The sequence below is a fragment of the Microcaecilia unicolor genome, chromosome 4 (assembly GCF_901765095.1).
Source record: "Microcaecilia unicolor chromosome 4, aMicUni1.1, whole genome shotgun sequence".
NCBI lineage: Eukaryota > Metazoa > Chordata > Amphibia > Gymnophiona > Siphonopidae > Microcaecilia > Microcaecilia unicolor.
The window spans coordinates 341,341,272-341,360,729 of NC_044034.1; the positions used below are offsets into that span (position 1 = coordinate 341,341,272).

Sequence of the window (19,458 nt, forward strand, 5' to 3'; positions counted from 1 at the left end):
GGCCTAGTGGTTAGGGTGGTGGACTTTGGTCCTGGGGAACTGAGGAACTGAGTTTGATTCCCGGCACAGGCAGCTCCTTGTGACTCTGGGCAAGTCACTTAACCCTCCATTGCCCACCGCATTGAGCCTGCCATGAGTGGGAAAGCATGGGGTACAAATGTAACAAAAAAAAAATAATCACATAACGCTAAGGTCAGCACTATTTTACATTTTTGATATATATCATATAAGCAATATCACACACCGGCAGCATTACGTTGAATTTTTATAATCCTTCCACCATCAGGACTGTGTTTTCCAATTGTAGTTCTTTTATAGCGGTCCAATTTTATTAGTAGTACAGTAACACGTCACGGTTTTTCTAAGTGGGTTTTTATTATTTTTTTAGACTAGGAAACTTTTCACCACTGCAGGCATTTTTATAGCACTAGGCAATTTACATTTTTGATTTTGGTTTTATGCTGGTTTTAACTGCTGCTGATATTCTCTCTTTTGAATCATAGACATTTTACCATTGGTCCAAAGAAGCAGTTTTATCTGAGAATCAATATTTGCCATATTATTGTCTTTTACAGGAATTATTTATATTTATAGTGGTAAACATAGAGAATTTGAATGAAGATAAGGGCCAGAATTAGTTGCATTATCTCATTCCTCCATAGTCAGCACTATTAGTATTATGACTCGGCTTTGTACATTAACCGGCTGGATCGTGTCTGGTTAATACCGTATTACTTCATAGCCGGTTCTATTAAAATCATGTTTTTTTTTACTTATTATATTTTTCTACATTTTACTTGTTTACACTTGACCACTCTTTTACAAGTAGCTTCGCATTCTTGTGTCAACTCCATATCCACTTACTCACGTTTGTATATTTTCTCTAATTCAGCAGTGGTTATTTTTAGAACATTCAATCTTTTTTTATTGGCAAACTAGTTTACTGCATTGTGCATAGCACCATGACTTCAATATTAACATCACATCTCGGGTTTAAATCTGCCTTCACTTTGGCTGCTGCTGGTTTTAATTTTTGGATAGGAGAGACGTTTCCATGTCGGTCTGGAGAAGTGCTTTAATTTGAGAGTTGGTAAGCTCGTTAATTTCAGACTGGATTTGCAGGTGTTACAGCATTTGGTTGCTTTTCTCATGAGATATTTGAGATAAGCTGTAGTTCATATTAACATTACTTATCGCTGGCTTAAACGCAAGTAGTGGCGAGTATAGATATATTTCATTTCTGCTTCTTCACGCATAAAGTATAAATATTTGCCCTCTGTATTGTTGGTTTTTTTTGTTTTAGAGAGGCACTTTTTGGTGTTTTTTTCTTTCCCACCAAGACTGGAGTACATCACGGAGTGTAAGTGTTTTCTACTGCCAGTTTCATATACAAATTCCTTCAGAATATACATTGTACGCTTATTTAATTAATTTGATTCCTTTGGCACTTTTAAGCCAATTTGATATCCACATTGGTTTTTTCACGTGCAGTTTTCATTCAATTTACTTAGGCAGTTTGTTCTGTATATTTTACCACTTTGATCTGTGTATAGGTTGGATCTCTTTTTCAGTTTACTTTTCAGCAAGGTTTATATGGGCACATCTTAAGTTTATTTCTTCTTGCTTTCTTCATATTCCACTAAATTTCAGTCACTCTTTTAGACCAATTGGCACTCACTCACAATGTTCAATATTCATTATCCAATAGCTCTGTATCACAGGGTACTCATTGGTAATATATGTCTTTTTCAATACAGGGTTCCACCATATCTATTTTTCACAACCTGTATATTTAAAGCAACATTGGTTTCAATGTTCATCTGAGAGGTACATATAGATATATATATATATATATACATATGCCCTATATTGTTTGCATTATATCATTATTATATTTTTTTAGAACAGAATGTAAATGTTGGTATTTTAAGTTTGTTTGATATAGAATATGAAGTGCCGATATGTGCATACCATGTAAACATCTAAGAGTCAAGGTTTGGAAAACTGATTTTTGTTTATAATTTAATATGAAGTGTTGTTTCATGAATATCATGTAAACATTTATATATTTAATGTTGGCATATCATTTGCTCATTCATTTTTTTGTTTCGCTCAAGAGAGATAACCACAGCACAGTGATTGTTAGTCTTTATTGATTGTGTCATTTTTGCATCTCTTCAGTTTATGACTGTCTTTTATTCCTATTGATGTACATTAGTTTTATTTTTCACATTGTGAGCATTTATATTATTATTTTTTATTATGACTACTTTTTATTGTGTTTTAAATGCAGACCCGAGACAGGTTAGTTGGCCGAAATACAGCCGTCTCGAGTCATTCCAAGTCGTACAATAAACTTTTACATACTAAGCATTGCCAAGATATTCTTTTGTTGTCTTTGCTGTTTCCTGTGAGAAAAAAAGACATACATTTATTAAGATTTAGTGTCATTTACTTCTAATTTTATAAACAAACCTTCCATGTCAAAGTCTGCAGCAATATCTGCATCTTCACCAAGCAAAGTAGAGCTAGTTGAACAAGGTAAACCACCACTAATCTTTTCCAGATTCATCTCTTCTTCCAGCTGTGTGATCCAATCTGGGTTTTTCAAGATAATGCGTATGGATCTTCCCAAGACCTAGAATTTATAAGAAGGAAATTAAGTATAACACTGAATACTGTACAATACAGTAAAATACAGCAAACATATTCCATATCTTACCAAAAAGGTTTAGTGTGGAATACAATAAAATTCAGCAAATAAAGGAACAAACATTCATGAAGAAATAGTGGATTAATTGGTTAAACACAAGAATTAAAAAGTGTAGGCATTAACCCTTCAATAACTTCTTAAATATAGTAGTCAATAGTTTCTGGAATCTGAGATATGAAGGCAGTGCAATCCGCTTGTGCAAGGGTCTGGGACCAAAGAAATGCACCTCGCTTAACTTTCTTGAAGCAACGGGGCTGTTTGCTCTTTCCAATGATGAAGGGTTCCAACTTCTCACTCCCATCCATATTGCAGCAAAGGAGGATCGTCAGTCAGTCCTTCGACGTTTTACCTCCAGTAGTTTAGGCATGTTTGAATGCAAGTGTTCCATCAGGAATCGCTCGCCAGTAGAGACTGTTTTCGTCAGCATTGAAAATGTCACGAGGTGCAAACTCGTTCAAGATGGTAGGATGAACTGAAACAACCCAATTTTCAGCACCAAAGCCATCAGCGTCTTGTTTCCCACCATGCTGTTTCTTGAATTTTATGCTGTTCCTCTCCTTCCATCTTTCCAACCATCCAACAGTGGCTTTGAATTCAGTTAGTCCAAGACTTTCAGCTAACTGGTTAGCTTTCTCCATAAGCAGTGGATCACTGACAGGAAACTGTCTGCTCCTGACTCGAGAAAACCACCGAAGAAGAGCATCTTCTACCTCCTCAGCTTTTCCCGCCCATTTTCGTTTCCGGTGTGGGTTTGTATTGTTTTTCCATTCTTCCAGAAGCTGGTCTTTCTGCTTCAAGACACGTGAAATTTGACTGGGATTGACACCATATTCTTTAGCAATAGATGCTTGACTTTGTTTTCTAATTTTTTAAAGAACTTCTATTCGTTCAGCCAGTGTTAAAGTCTTACAGTTCCGCCGCAACGACAATGACCTCGGTGTACGCTCTAACAACACTTTCGCTTATTCTGCCTGTGGCAGTTAAAGAGGCGGTAAATTTGAAATCTCGTTGGTTGTCATGCGCCAATCGGCTTCCATATAGTGTTTAACCTACTTAAGCACTCTCAGCTTATAAAAATTTTTTTTATCATCAATTTAAGTGATTTTTTTACTGTTAGTCTGGAATCCAAAATTACCCCTAGTATACAGACAGAGGGTTCAAGTCTAAATTCAACTCCATTTAATATATTAGTTGATGAAGGTGGTAAGGAAGGTGGGCCAAACCAAATTAGCTTGGTTTTATCTGTATTAAATTTCAAATAAGTGGAGGCTGCCCAGTCTTCAACAATAGTGAAACAGTCCTGAATCTACTACTACTACTAATCATTTCTATAGCGCTACAACATAGCATCTTGCAGAAAGGATTCAAAAGGGATTAGTAAGAAATCATCATTGGCATAGATGTAATAAGATACTACCTTGCTTTTCAATTTCTAGCTAAATACTACTATTAATCATTTCTATAATCACTACTAGACATAAGTAGCACTGGAACGAGGGGGCATAGGATGAAGGTGAAAAGGGACAGAATCAGAGGAAACCTGAGGACATTTCTTCACAGAAGGGATGGTGAATTTGTGGAACGGATACCTGGTGGAGATGAAAAACAAAAACCTATCTGAATTCAAGAAAGTTTGGGACAAGTACATAAGATCTCTAAGGAAGTGAAAGGGGGGAGTGGATGGCACGGATGGGCCGACTGGATAGGCCACATGGTCTTTATCTGCCTTCATTTTTCTCTGTTTCTATGAACTGTATTCTCCAATGACAATTATTTAACTAGGACGTGAACTCTTCTAAAGACTGCCATGAAGCCTACCATATTTAACTGAAGAATAATAACAATGTTAAAACCCATTGTTCTTTAAACCATGACATAAATAAATTGGCTATTGATGGAGCCATCGTGGCTCCCATTACTACGCCAATATTTGTTGATATATCTGTCCATTAAACAAGAAAAAAAAAACATTCTTCATTGCTAATTCTGCCAGTTAAATAAGAAAATTAGTAGATACTCTTTGGGGAATCCTCTCGTGTCTCAAGTTGTGCTTGCAGAGCTTCATCCTGCGGGATTACTGTGTACAGAGAGAGGTAACATCCAATGCTACCACAATAAAATGTTCTGATCATTCTCAATATGAACCACTGGATCCAAGAGAAGAGAATACAGATGGTATATTAACATGGAAAGAATTTAAAGGAACGGCTAAATTCCTCTGTTTATAATAAAATCTGTAAGCAGCTCTGTTGGTAATGCACCTTGCAATAATTATCTGACACGCAAAAATACTTTGACACTATCATTCTTTGTTAATCTGACTGATAACAGAAGTTACAATCTTAGACTTTCCACTACCTGTGACAATGATTTTGTGATATATTGCCCAAGCCCGGTGCAATATGTTGGACAAATTTAAGGTGTGAACTGCAGAACACCGCAATGCAATAAACAGAAAAAAGAAGCACCCTTAGTAGAACACTGCAAGGTTTGTAATCATTCTTTTCAACATCTTAAAATGCCTTATCATCGATCATATTCCTCTGAATACAAGAGGAGGTAATCGGCAGAAACTAATACAGGAGAGCAATATTGGATTGGAAATTCAAACTAAAGACTGTACACCCAATGGGTTTAAATTCATCCACAGACTGATTCTATTTTTTCTAAAAATGTTGACAGGACATGCTGATAGTATTGTTTTTTGAAGAATAGGTTCTTGTTTAACATTTCTATGAATAGAATTTTTTGGCACAAATAATGAGCTTTTGACGATTGATTGTTTAGATAACCAGTTGTTAATACTTGCTGCTCACTGATTGATTCAGTTAAGAAATAACTAGAAAAAAAACACCCAAGGCGCCATATTGGGTGTTCAGGAAGCATGGATAAGATGGTGCACAAAGTGAATATAAACGAATGTGCTAGAGTAAGATTTTAAGAAATGGAACTAACATTTGGTGTTCTATACAGAAAAGTGCTATGTCTCGTTTGGGGGCCATTTTACTAAGCCACATAAGCGTCTATGTGCGCCCAACGCGTGCCAAAATGAGTAACCGCCCGACTACCGTCTGGCTCATTCAGTAATATCATTTTCGATGTGTTTCCTATATGCGTGTCTGAAAAATATTTTTTATTTTCAGGTGCACATAAAGGACGCGCGCCAAGTGGCATGTGTAGGTTATTACTGCCCGGTTACCTCGCGAGTCTTTACTGCTAGGTCAATGGCTGGCAGTAAGGTCTCAGACCCAAAATGGACGAGTGGCAACCACTGTAGGGAGAACTATTTTGCCCGAATAACCTGAACACTGAAAGTTAAGTTTGTTTAATTTTTTTCCAAAATATTTTGAGGAGTATATGCACTTCCCAGTTTTGAAGAGTATTTTGAGAAGGTTTTTGTGCCAATGATTGATTACAATGTGAGCACAGTTGATTGTAAGCATGTTTAATATCTGAGGCTTTTCTTTCTATTATGACTGCTTTATTTAGCTGGATTATTTCAACACTGGTTTTGTGAAGATATTTACACATAATACAAGGAGGTGTCACAGCAAGATTGTGGTTGTAAAGGGATTGTTATAAGAGTGGCGAGTGCCTTAGCGTGGGACAGAGACTCTGTTTGCAACAAGCTGCCCTGCATACTCAATTAACCGGTATAGCATAACTGCTGTCCACGAGGTAAAAGGAGGGAAGAATAAAACCAGCCAAAAAAGTAAATAAGTGGCAATTTTTATTTATTGGGATTTATTAATCGTCTTTATGAAGAGATTCACCCAAGGTGGTGTACAGTAGGTACAGTTTAACATCAAACTTACAATTTTGTTAACAGCACAACAAACGAACAAGTATAAACATAAATAAAAAGAAAGGAAAACGTGAAAACACATTGAAGCCTGCCATGAGTGGGAAAGCGCGGGATACAAATGTAACAAAAACAAAACAAAACCTAAGATTACCATGAAACAGGATCAAAAATATACACATTTAACAGCACTGAAATTCAAACAACAGAGATATAATACGATGCAAACAAAATAGTGATGGAATATCTAATAAGCAGACAATTAGAACATTCAAACAACATTGCTATGATGCTAATGCTTTTCTACATTATAGCTTAGTGAGGGGCCAAATTAAGATATATAGATGGACAAGATGTGTGGTACAGAGTCCATTGGGATAAATAAATGGGTGGCTAAACTAAAGGCAAGTTCTTTGTACAGTTAATCAAGATATAAGGAACAGGTCTAAGTTACAGTATGTGTAACAAGCTAGGACAGGTGCAGAATGGGTGTATAGTCAGTCATCCTATGTATTAAAGGCTTGGGAGAAAAGCCAGGCTTTTACCTGCTTCCTGAAGTAGAGGTAGTCTCGAGTTATAGGTAGCCCCTTTGGGATTAAATTCCAGAGCGTGGGGACTACTCCTGAGAAGGCTCTTTGGCGGGTATCACATCATACAATTTCTTTTGATGAGAGGAAAGACAGTGAGAATCCTTCAGAGGATCTTAAAGGTCTCAAAGGTATGTAGAGGGCTAACATTCTTTAAGTACTCTGACCCATTTTGTCTGAGGGCCTTGAAAATCAAACTGAGTTTTAAATTTAGCCCTCTATGGTACTGGTATGTAGTTTTTGTAGGACAGGTGTGATGTGGTCAAGCTTTTTGCAGCCTATCAGTCGCGCTGCAAAACTCAGAATTAGTTGGAGCCAATAAAAACTCTTTTTGGTTTGACCAGTGTAATGTTATACTGAGCACTCAGGAGGCGCACAAAGGAGCAGGACCTGCTCCTTTTTCACGTGCCACAAATAGTGTCTTCAAAATACACAGCCAGATACTGAAGCCACTTCAGGAATACACTGAGGGGGCGGACTGGAAAATCACCACTTTCGTGGCTAGCTCTAGAAGAGGACTGCAGTAGTAACACATCACTTCTGCCACTTTTCTTGACTAGAAAGTAAGCTTCATAGGACTGGAAGACTTGTGGGTTCTGTATAGCACTACAGAAATGAGGGACCTATTGCTACTACCACCGTCATCACAGGTCATTCCTGTTCTATGCAGCACTGATGAGAACGTTTAGGCATATCAGCTAGGAACAGATCACGAATAAGCAAATGCTCATTTCGGTAATTCTAAAACCTATCCTGGAGAAATACCATCTGACTTTCAAGATTATCAGCAATGAATATTCAGGTCATACATTCAAATGCGCTAGAGGCACTGTATGAAAATCATTCATATGCATTGTGGACATTCGGAAAGCCCAGCTGGCTGGTGCTCTTCCAAGATAGGTTTGAGAGTCACTGGTGTATTTGATCTGGGCTAAAACCGAAACCAGTGCAAAGCTTGGCATTGCAATCCTTTTGTGATCTTTGTGCGTATTGATCAATCTGACCTCAAACGAGCTACGCACATTTAAAACTTTGATATATTACCTCAATGCCATCCAGTTTCAGAACACTCAAAGCAGAGCTTCCTTCCAAGAATGTTACCCACATTTTATCTTCCACAAACCTTGAAAATAATCAGAGAACAACTTTCAAAATTCTTTTCACAAAGTGTAATTAAAATTGTATAACAAGTATACTGAAAAAAAAGGATTAGTCAGGTGATAAAAACAAAGACCATTAATGTGGAGATATGTGGTCAAAGGGAACCCTCCTATTTTATAGTATCATATTGATTTTTGTTGTTGTTGGCTCAACAAAGATCCTAGTTTTCATAAGAACTAATATGGTTATTAGCACCATATATTACAATCAAAATCCAGCCTTCGCTAATCCGACTATCCAGCATATTTGACAGAACCCCTCGGTGATGACATCGCAGCGAATGCTACATACCTGTAGAGGGTATTCTCCGAGGACAGCAGGCTGATTGTTCTCACTGATGGGTGACGTCCACGGCAGCCCCTCCAATCGGAAACTTCACTAGCAAAGTCCTTTGCTAGTCCTCGCGCGCCCGCGCGCACCGCACATGCGCGGCCGTCTTCCCGCCCGAAACCGGCTCGAGCCGGCCAGTCCAGTATGTAGCAAGACAATACACTTCAAGGGAAGACACAACTCCAAAGGGGAGGCGGGCGGGTTTGTGAGAACAATCAGCCTGCTGTCCTCGGAGAATACCCTCTACAGGTATGTAGCATTCGCTTTCTCCGAGGACAAGCAGGCTGCTTGTTCTCACTGATGGGGTATCCCTAGCCCCCAGGCTCACTCAAAACAACAACCACGGTCAATTGGGCCTCGCAACGGCGAGGACATAACTGAGATTGACCTAAAAAATTTACCAACTAACTGAGAGTGCAGCCTGGAACAGAACAAACAGGGCCCTCGGGGGGTGGAGTTGGATCCTAAAGCCCAAACAGGTTCTGAAGAACTGACTGCCCGAACCGACTGTCGCGTCGGGTATCCTGCTGCAGGCAGTAATGAGATGTGAATGTGTGGACAGATGACCACGTCGCAGCTTTGCAAATTTCTTCAATGGAGGCTGACTTCAAGTGGGCTACCGACGCAGCCATGGCTCTAATATTATGAGCCGTGACATGACCCTCAAGAGCCAGCCCCGCCTGGGCGTAAGTGAAGGAAATGCAATCTGCTAGCCAATTGGATATGGTGCGTTTCCCTACAGCCACTCCCCTCCTATTGGGATCAAAAGAAACAAACAATTGGGCGGACTGTCTGTGGGGCTGTGTCCGCTCCAGGTAGAAGGCCAATGCTCTCTTGCAGTCCAATGTGTGCAACTGACGTTCAGCAGGGCAGGAATGAGGACGGGGAAAGAATGTTGGCAAGACAATTGACTGGTTCAGATGGAACTCCGACACGACCTTTGGCAGAAACTTAGGGTGAGTGCGGAGGACTACTCTGTTGTGATGAAATTTGGTGTAAGGGGCCTGGGCTACCAGGGCCTGAAGCTCACTGACCCTACGAGCCGAAGTAACTGCCACCAAGAAAATGACCTTCCAGGTCAAGTACTTCGGATGGCAGGAATTCAGTGGCTCAAAAGGAGGTTTCATCAGCTGGGTGAGAACGACATTGAGATCCCATGACACTGTAGGAGGTTTGACAGGGGGCTTTGACAAAAGCAAACCTCTCATGAAGCGAACAACTAAAGGCTGTCCCGAGATCGGCTTACCTTCCACTTGGTAATGGTATGCACTGATTGCACTAAGGTGAACCCTTACGGAGTTGGTCTTAAGACCAGACTCAGACAAGTGCAGAAGGTATTCAAGCAGGGTCTGTGTAGGACAAGAGCGAGGATCTAGGGCCTTGCTGTCACACCAGACGGCAAACCTCCTCCAATGAAAGAAGTAACTTCTCTTAGTGGAGTCTTTCCTGGAAGCAAGCAAGATGCGGGAGACACCCTCTGACAGACCCAAAGAGGCAAAGTCTACGCCCTCAACATCCAGGCCGTGAGAGCCAGAGACTGGAGGTTGGGATGCAGAAGAGCCCCTTCGTCCTGCGTGATGAGGGTCGGAAAACACTCCAATCTCCACGGTTCTTTGGAGGATAACTCCAGAAGAAGAGGAAACCAGATCTGACGCGGCCAAAAAGGAGCAATCAGAATCATGGTGCCTCGGTCTTGCTTGAGTTTCAACAAAGTCTTCCCCACCAGAGGGATGGGAGGATAAGCATACAGCAGTCCCTCCCCCCAATCCAGGAGGAAGGCATCCGAAGCCAGTCTGCCGTGGGCCTGAAGCCTGGAACAGAACTGAGGGACTTTGTGGTTCACTCGAGATGCGAAGAGATCCACCAAGGGGGTGCCCCACGCTTGGAAGATCTGGCGCACCACTCGGGAGTTGAGCGACCACTCGTGAGGTTGCATAATCCTGCTCAACCTGTCGGCCAGACTGTTGTTTACGCCTGCCAGATATGCGGCTTGGAGCACCATGCCGTGACGGCGAGCCCAGAGCCACATGCTGACGGCTTCCTGACACAGGGGGCGAGATCCGGTGCCCCCCTGCTTGTTGACATAATACATGGCAACCTGGTTGTCTGTCTGAATTTGGATAATTTGGTGGGACAGCCGATCTCTGAAAGCCTTCAGAGCGTTCCAGATCGCTCGTAACTCCAGGAGATTGATCTGCAGATCGCGTTCCTGGAGGGACCAGCTTCCTTGGGTGTGAAGCCCATCGACATGAGCTCCCCATCCCAGGAGGGACGCATCCGTAGTCAGCACTTTCCGTGGCTGAGGAATTTGGAAGGGACGTCCCAGAGTCAAATTGGAGCAAATGGTCCACCAATACAGGGATTCGAGAAAACTCGTGGACAGGTGGATCACGTCCTCCAGACCCCCAGCGGCCTGATACCACTGGGAGGCTAGGGTCCATTGAGCAGATCTCATGTGAAGGCGGGCCATGGGAGTCACGTGGACTGTGGAGGCCATGTGGCCCAGCAATCTCAACATCTGCCGAGCTGTGATCTGCTGGGACGCTCGCACCCGCGAGACGAGGGACAACAAGTTGTTGGCTCTCGTCTCTGGGAGATAGGCACGAGCCGTCCGAGAATCCAGCAGAGCTCCTATGAATTCGAGTCTCTGCACTGGAAGAAGGTGGGACTTTGGATAATTTATCACAAACCCCAGTAGCTCCAGTAGGCGAATAGTCATCTGCATGGACTGCAGGGCTCCTGCCTCGGATGTGTTCTTCACCAGCCAATCGTCGAGATATGGGAACACGTGCACCCCCAGCCTGCGAAGCGCCGCTGCTACCACAGCTAGGCACTTGGTGAACACCCTGGGCGCAGAGGCGAGCCCAAAGGGTAGCACACAGTACTGGAAGTGGCGTGTGCCCAACTGAAATCGCAGATACTGTCTGTGAGCTGGCAGTATCGGGATGTGTGTGTAGGCATCCTTCAAGTCCAGAGAGCATAGCCAATCGTTTTGCTGAATCATGGGGAGAAGGGTGCCCAGGGAAAGCATCCTGAACTTTTCTTTTTCGAGATATTTGTTCAGGGCCCTTAGGTCTAGGATGGGACGCATCCCCCCTGTTTTCTTTTCCACAAGGAAGTACCTGGAATAGAATCCCAGCCCTTCTTGCCCGGATGGCACGGGCTCGACCGCATTGGCGCTGAGAAGGGCGGAGAGTTCCTCTGCAAGTACCTTCTTGTGCTGGAAGCTGTAAGACTGAGCTCCCGGTGGACAATTTGGAGGTTTTGAGGTCAAATTGAGGGTGTACCCCTGCCGGACTATTTGCAGAACCCACTGATCGGAGGTTATGAGAGGCCACCTTTGGTGAAAAGCTTTCAACCTCCCTCCGACTGGCAGGTCGCCCGGCACGGACACTTGGATGTCGGCTATGCTCTGCTGGAGCCAGTCAAAAGCTCGCCCCTTGCTTTTGCTGGGGAGCCGCGGGGCCTTGCTGAGTCGCACGCTGCTGACGAGAGCGAGCGCGCTGGGGCTTAGCCTGGGCCGCAGGCTGTCGGGAAGGAGGATTGTACCTACGCTTGCCAGAAGAGTAGGGAACAGTCTTCCTTCCCCCGAAAAATCGTCTACCTGTAGAGGTAGAAGCTGAAGGCTGCCGGCGGGCGAATTTGTCGAATGCGGTGTCCCGCTGGTGGAGAGACTCTACCACCTGTTCGACTTTTTCACCAAAAATATTGTCCGCACGGCAAGGCGAGTCCGCAATCCGCTGCTGGATTCTATTCTCCAGGTAGGCGGCACGCAGCCATGAGAGCCTGCGCATCACCACACCTTGAGCAGCGGCCCTGGACGCAACATCAAAAGTGTCATAAACTCCTCTGGCCAGGAATTTTCTGCACGCCTTCAGCTGCCTGACCACCTCCTGAAAAGGCTTGGCTTGCTCAGGGGGAAGAGCATCAACCAAGCCCGCCAACTGCCGCACATTGTTCCGCATGTGTATGCTCGTGTAGAGCTGGTAAGACTGGATCTTGGACACGAGCATAGAGGAATGGTAGGCCTTCCTCCCAAAGGAGTCTAAGGTTCTAGCGTCCTTGCCCGGGGGCGCCGAAGCATGTTCCCTAGAACTCTTAGCCTTCTTTAGGGCCAAATCCACAACTCCAGAGTCATGAGGCAACTGAGTGCGCATCAGCTCTGGGTCCCCATGGATCCGGTACTGGGACTCGATCTTCTTGGGAATGTGGGGATTAGTTAATGGCTTGGTCCAGTTCGCAAGCAATGTCTTTTTCAGGACATGGTGCAAGGGAACAGTGGACGCTTCCTTAGGTGGAGAAGGATAGTCCAGGAGCTCAAACATTTCAGCCCTGGGCTCGTCCTCCACAACCACCGGGAAGGGGATGGCCGTAGACATCTCCCGGACAAAGGAGGCAAAAGACAGACTCTCGGGAGGAGAAAGCTGCCTCTCAGGAGAGGGAGTGGGATCAGACGGAAGACCCTCAGACTCCTCGTCAGAGAAATATCTGGGATCTTCCTCTTCCTCCCACGAGGCCTCACCCTCGGTGTCAGACACAAGTTCACGGACCTGTGTCTGCAACCTCGCCCTGCTCGACTCCGTGGAACCACGTCCACGATGGGGGCGTCGAGAGGTAGACTCCCTGGCCCGCATCGGCGAAGCTCCCTCCGCCGACGTAGTCGGGGAGCCCTCCTGGGAGGTGGCCGCGGTCGGCACCGCGACGTCGGGGACCTCAACCTGGGCGATGGGCCAGCCGGCGCCACGCTCGACGGTACCGGAGGCGCAAGCACCGCCGGTACCGGAGGGGTAGGGCGCAACAGCTCTCCCAGAATCTCTGGGAGAACGGCCCGGAGGCTCTCGTTCAGAGTGGCTGCAGAAAAAGGCTGAGAGGTCGATGCAGGCGTCGACGTCAGAACCTGTTCCGGGCGAGGAGGCTGTTCCGGGCTGTCCAGAGTGGAGCGCATCGACACCTCTTGAACAGAGGGTGAGCGGTCCTCTCGGTGCCGATGCCTGCTGGGTGCCGAATCCCTCGGCGACCCAGAGCTCTCGGTGCCGACACGGGGAGGAGACCGGTGTCGATGCTTCTTCGATTTCTTCCGAAGCATGTCACCGGAGCTCCCCGGCACCGACGAGGAGGACGTAGAATCCATCCGTCGCTTCCTCGGGGCCGAGGCCGAAGGAGGTCGGTCTCGGGGGGGCTGTACCGCAGGAGCCCTCAGGGTAGGAGGAGACCCACCCGAAGGCTCACCGCCACCAGCAGGGGAATGGACAGCCCTCACCTGCACTCCTGACGATGCACCACCGTCCGACGACATCAGCAGACGAGGTCCCGGTACCACCGACGTCGATGCAGCTATCCGATGTCTCGGCGCCGATGCAGAGGCCCGATGCCTCGATGCACTCGATGCAGGGGCGGCCGAGGAAGATGGTCTGGACGCTGACGACGTCGATGCACTCGAAGATCCCGGTGCCGATGCCGACGAAGAGCCCGAGAACAACACGTTCCACTGGGCTAGTCTCGCTACCTGAGTCCGCCTCTGAAGCAGGGAACACAGGCTGCAGTTCTGAGGGCGGTGCTCGGCCCCCAGACACTGAAGACACGACGAGTGTCGATCAGTGAGCGAGATAACCCGGGCGCACTGGGTGCACTTCTTGAAGCCGCTGGAAGGCTTCGATGTCATGGGCGGAAAAATCACGCCGGCGAAATCAAAATCCGAAATGACGGAAAAAGAGCACCAAAACTTTAGAGGGAGAAAATCTCGACCGAGGCCGAAAAGAGGCCTACCCCGACGACGAAAGAAAACTTATCGGGGCAAAAAGCTGGAAGTACGGGGAGGATTGACACGAAACCCGGTGGAAGGTTTCCGGAGCACTTCCCGACTTAAGCAAAAGCTTTTCCGAAGAAAAAAACACGCTCAAAACAATTTGGACGCGCGAGGTCGACTTTCCGGGGCTCGACACGGCGAAAATACGACCGTACCGAGTGCGGACAAAAGAAGACTGGCCGGCTCGAGCCGGTTTCGGGCGGGAAGACGGCTGCGCATGCGCGGTGCGCGCGAGGACTAGCAAAGGACTTTGCTAGTGAAGTTTCCGATTGGAGGGGCTGCCGTGGACGTCACCCATCAGTGAGAACAAGCAGCCTGCTTGTCCTCGGAGAAATATATTTCTATTAAAAATCTTTGTTTTAGAACAATTTTTAAAATCGAGAACTCTAGGCCTTTGTTTATGCATTGTTTGATGGAGTTATGCTGTGTTTTATGCATTATCCGACTTTTTACTTATCCGACAATGGGTCGATCCTGTTTATGTTGGACAATCGAGACTGTACTGTACCTGTATATAATATGTAAACTACTTTGATTATAACCACAGAAAGCTGGTATATCAAAATCGCATTCCCCTTTTCCCTTTCATTGTGGATATCCTGAAAACTCGTGACTGGCCAGGTGGTCTCTGAAGACTGGGTTGAAAACCACTGTTATAGATGTGCGTTAAGGTACCAATTATGTCCAAACTTACATATATATGGCACATTTGATAACAAGTAAGAACACTTAACTAAGGAAAATGGCTACAATGTTCACATACTAAAATACTTTACATATAACTTCAAGTGAACAACATAAATCCACCTATTATACTTTCCTGGGGGAAAAGACTTTGGATGTCACTACAATAAACGTACACCCACCCTAATGGTATTGGATTAGGGGAAAAAAGGGTTCTTTAGTGACCAATCATAGGTCAAAAACCTCCTTTCTATTCATTAACTTTTGTGTTTTTTTATGCTAATTTCTTGTGCAACACTAAAGTCCCAATAATCTTAATTTTTTGTGCATGATTTTCAATAAAAATAGTCAATTCCCTTTCAAAAGCATTGTACATCTCTTAAACTGTAAGGAGTCATGAGCAGTGTTGAGTGACACTTATCTTTAGCCACAGGATCCCAGGAACAAAATAAGTCTCAGTATATAATGTATGTAAACCATTTTTGATTGTAACCACAGAAAGGCGATATTATCAAATCCCATCCCCTTTCCCTTATATGTTACCATTAATAAAGAGGATATTATTATTTTCTCCTTAAAATGCAGCATATATTGTACTGCGTTAGCTATGTTCCAGAAGCAAAACTGGTACATTTGCCTAGCATATATACAAACATTAACGTTTCAGTCAGATGTTCATCAACACTGTTGCACAAGTACATGACCAGTGTCTGGCACTGAGAATTGACTTCTTGAACAAATGATATAAGAAAAGGCAGATGAGATTTGAGTGGTCTTATATTCATCTAAGAAATTATGAAGTCCATATTCAAAATATTTAACCAGCTATGTCTGGCAATTAGTCAATTAAATTTGACCAGTTAAAAATCACCCCCTCACTACCTGAATCTGTGATACTGTACCACAAACTCAGTAAAATAAAAAAATAGCTCTAGCCTTCTATGTGAAAAACTAGCCATACAATTAGATTTGATGACAAAGATCTTGGAAAAAGACGATCTTTGGTGGTGCAGAAAAATCAAAGAGGCAGTGGAGACAGCAGGACACCCATATAAACTCAATGGAGACAAGGGCTCATCTTAAAAGTAAGAAAGTTTAACGCAAAAAGAACTGGCAATCAAACAGCCTTTTCCACCCCTTCCTTGAGTTTAAGAATGAGGCCAACAGAATCTCCTTGCCTGCAGAGCCTGAAATCGTCCCAATGAATTTACGGCCTCATTTTCCTGCCATAATTTAAACTTGTGACCAATGAACTTTTCTACCTCAATTTCTCACCTTCCAGAATTTAAGTTGTACCAATGAACCTTCCTCCCTTTCAGCATCAAAACTGCTCCAATGACACCACCCACCTCAAACTCCAGCCAATCAGGTTTGAGAACCGATTATATAAAGATAACTCTGCAGACTTCACAGCATACTCTGAAGAGAGCCACAGCACAATAGGTGAAAAGTTGGCTCCACTTACCTGTACGTGGCACAACCTGGACAGCCACAATACTACTACTACTAACGAACATTTCTAAAGCGCTACTAGGGTTACGCAGCGCTGTACAATTTAAACATAGAAGGACAGTCCCTGCTCAAAGAGCTTACAATCTAAAAGACAAGAGAACAATCTAAAGACAAGTGAACAATCTAGAGGACGAGTGAACAGTTAATCTGTTAGGGTGGATAGATTGGGGCATTTTATTTACAATAATAATTTTGTTTTAAGGTTATAGTAAAATTAAACTTCTAGAATCATTAATTTTCAAGATACACTTTGAGGGATAAAACTTCAGCCGGTTAGTAAACAGGGCCACTATATGTAACTCTAGTCATTCTGTAACACACCAATAACCTGGGGAAAAACAAACTCACTCCAATCTAATGGCAAAAAAAACAACACAAAATTTAAAAAACATGTTAAAACGGACTGTACACCAGCTCTGTGTACAGTTTCACCCAAATTCTGTTTAGTCAAAAGTTTGACAAATGTCATAAAATACATAGGAACAGCATTATTAAAAAATATGTTGACCCTTGCTATAATATTAATATAGAAAAGGTAAGTACATCTATCTTCTAACCTTATAAGTATAACTTCTCCATAGGAGGAAAATTGCTGGAGCAGTTCATCAATCAAGCTATCATCAAAACAGTGTTCCTCTGAGGAAGAACTTTTGAGTGCAACCACTATAGTACCATCAGGCGGTCCCTGTGCAGAAATCACCTCCTTGTAAATTTTTTTCCTCTCTTCTGGGTCCACTTCAAAGATATCAATATCAGTCAAAGCAACAACAGGCCTTAAAGAAATAGACATAAAACTGTTAAGAAATCAGTTTCTGAGAATAACAAGCATGTTACATCTCAGAGTGTTAAATTCCAGTAGGTCTGAACAAGTAAACCATCTACCTATGATCAGATGTTTTCAGCTCGGCTCTCCCATAGTGCAGCAATGTTCCAGGATTCCATGTGTAAGGAATGTTATGCCCTTCCTGAAAACTAGAATTGAGTAGATCCAAGTCTTCAGCTGAAAAATTCAAAAGCACAATATGAAAAACCAATGTGAACATATAAGAATTAGGCAAATCCACTATATTCCAATTCCTAAAGACACAAAGAAAAACACGAGCGAAATAACCAACTACAGGCCAATTGCATCCATACCACTAATAACCAAGACAACCGAAGGTATGGTAACCAAACAACTCACAAACTATCTAGACAAACATTCAATACTGCATGATGCCCAATCAGGATTCCGTTCGAATCACAGCACAGAAACGGTATTAGTCACCCTTATGACCAAATTCAAACAAATAATTGCAACCGGCAACAATATACTCCTCCTACAATTTGACATGTCCAGCGCCTTCGACATGGTTGACCATGAAATCCTACTACACATACTTGAATACTTTGGCATCGGAGGAAATGTCTTGAATTGGTTCAAGGGGTTCCTAACCCTGCGCTCGTATCAAGTCACATCAAATTCAACCACGTCCAAGGCATAGATACCTGAATGTGGAGTCCCACAAGGATCACCTCTCTCTCCAACTATATTCAACCTAATGATGATCCCTTTAGCAAAACTCCTATCAAACCATAACCTCAACCCGTATATATAAGCCGATGATGTGACAATATACATCTCATTCAAACAAGACATCAAAGAAATCTCCAGCGAAATCAATAAAAGTCTACACATCATGAACACATGGGCAGATGCATTCCGCCTGAAACTAAACGCAGAAAAAACCCAATGTCTGATACTCACCTCCCAATACAACACAACTGAATTCAACGTGATAAACACACCAAACCTAAAACTTCCAATCTCAGAAACGCTAAAAATCCTTGGAGTGACTATCGACCGCCACCTAACACTCGAAACTCACGCAAACAACATAACCAAGAAGATGTTCTTCAGCATGTGGAAATTGAAAAGGATTAAACCATTCTTCCCAAGATTCGTCTTCCGCAGCCTAGTGCAATCCCTCGTCCTTAGCCACTTGGATTACTGCAACTCATTATACGCAGGCTGCAAAGAGCAAATACTGAGGAAACTTCAAACAGCCCAGAACACAGCAGCCAGGCTCATCTTCGGAAAACCTAAATATGAAAGGGCAAAACCACTACGAGAGAAACTACATTGGCTTCCACTCAAGGACCGCGTTACTTTTAAAACTTGCACACTAGTCCATAAGATCATTTACAGTGAAGCCCTAGCGTACATGTCTGATTTAATAAACCTACCACCTAGAAACGCCAAAAGATCATCCCGAACTCACCTCAACCTTCATTACCCAACCTGCAAGGGCTTGAAGTACAAGACGATACACGCGTCAACCTTTTCCTACAAGAGCACGAAGTCTTGGAATACATTACCACGCAACCTAAGAATGATTAACGAACAAGCCTCCTTCCATAAACTACTGAAGACACACCTGTTTGAACAAACTTACGGAAAGAGCCAAAACACATAGAGACCACTCACTGTTCACAATGCAATACACATCCACATCTGATCCATTATCCCTTTATCCAGTCAATCATACATTCATCCACAGAACTATGTACACTATATGTCTAGGTGCCTAATAATGCCCTTTTTTCCCATTGTCTCCTTCTAATGTTTCTATGTTGTTGTCCCATTGTTATACTACCAAAGATATTCGAATGTCTCGCACAACTCTGTTCAATGTAATCCATAACCTAGTCGTAACAAATGTATTTCTATTATTCAAGTCTTATTGTAAGCCACACTGAGCCCGCAAATAGGTGGGAAAATGTGGGATACAAATGCAATAAATAAATAAATAAATAAAAATATCATCATCTGACATTATTAACTTTTTTTGGATTTAGCTTATAACGTTTCAGTTGACGTTAC

The 19,458-nt window shown here is 43.4% G+C and overlaps 1 protein-coding gene across 4 annotated transcripts in view; it reads right to left on the reverse strand.

Moving 5' to 3' along the window:
* Positions 1–19,458, reverse strand: part of SYNJ1 (synaptojanin 1) — a 176,652-nt gene that overhangs the window by 44,847 nt on the left and 112,347 nt on the right. For all 4 annotated transcript variants that reach the window (XM_030202152.1, XM_030202153.1, XM_030202151.1 and 1 more), the window contains exons 19-22: positions 17,478–17,595; positions 17,153–17,368; positions 8,147–8,225; positions 2,476–2,638 (exon numbers count right to left, since the gene is read on the reverse strand). In XM_030202152.1, the coding sequence (XP_030058012.1) occupies positions 2,476–2,638; positions 8,147–8,225; positions 17,153–17,368; positions 17,478–17,595 (576 nt within the window). The remainder of the gene's footprint in view (positions 1–2,475; positions 2,639–8,146; positions 8,226–17,152; positions 17,369–17,477; positions 17,596–19,458) is intronic.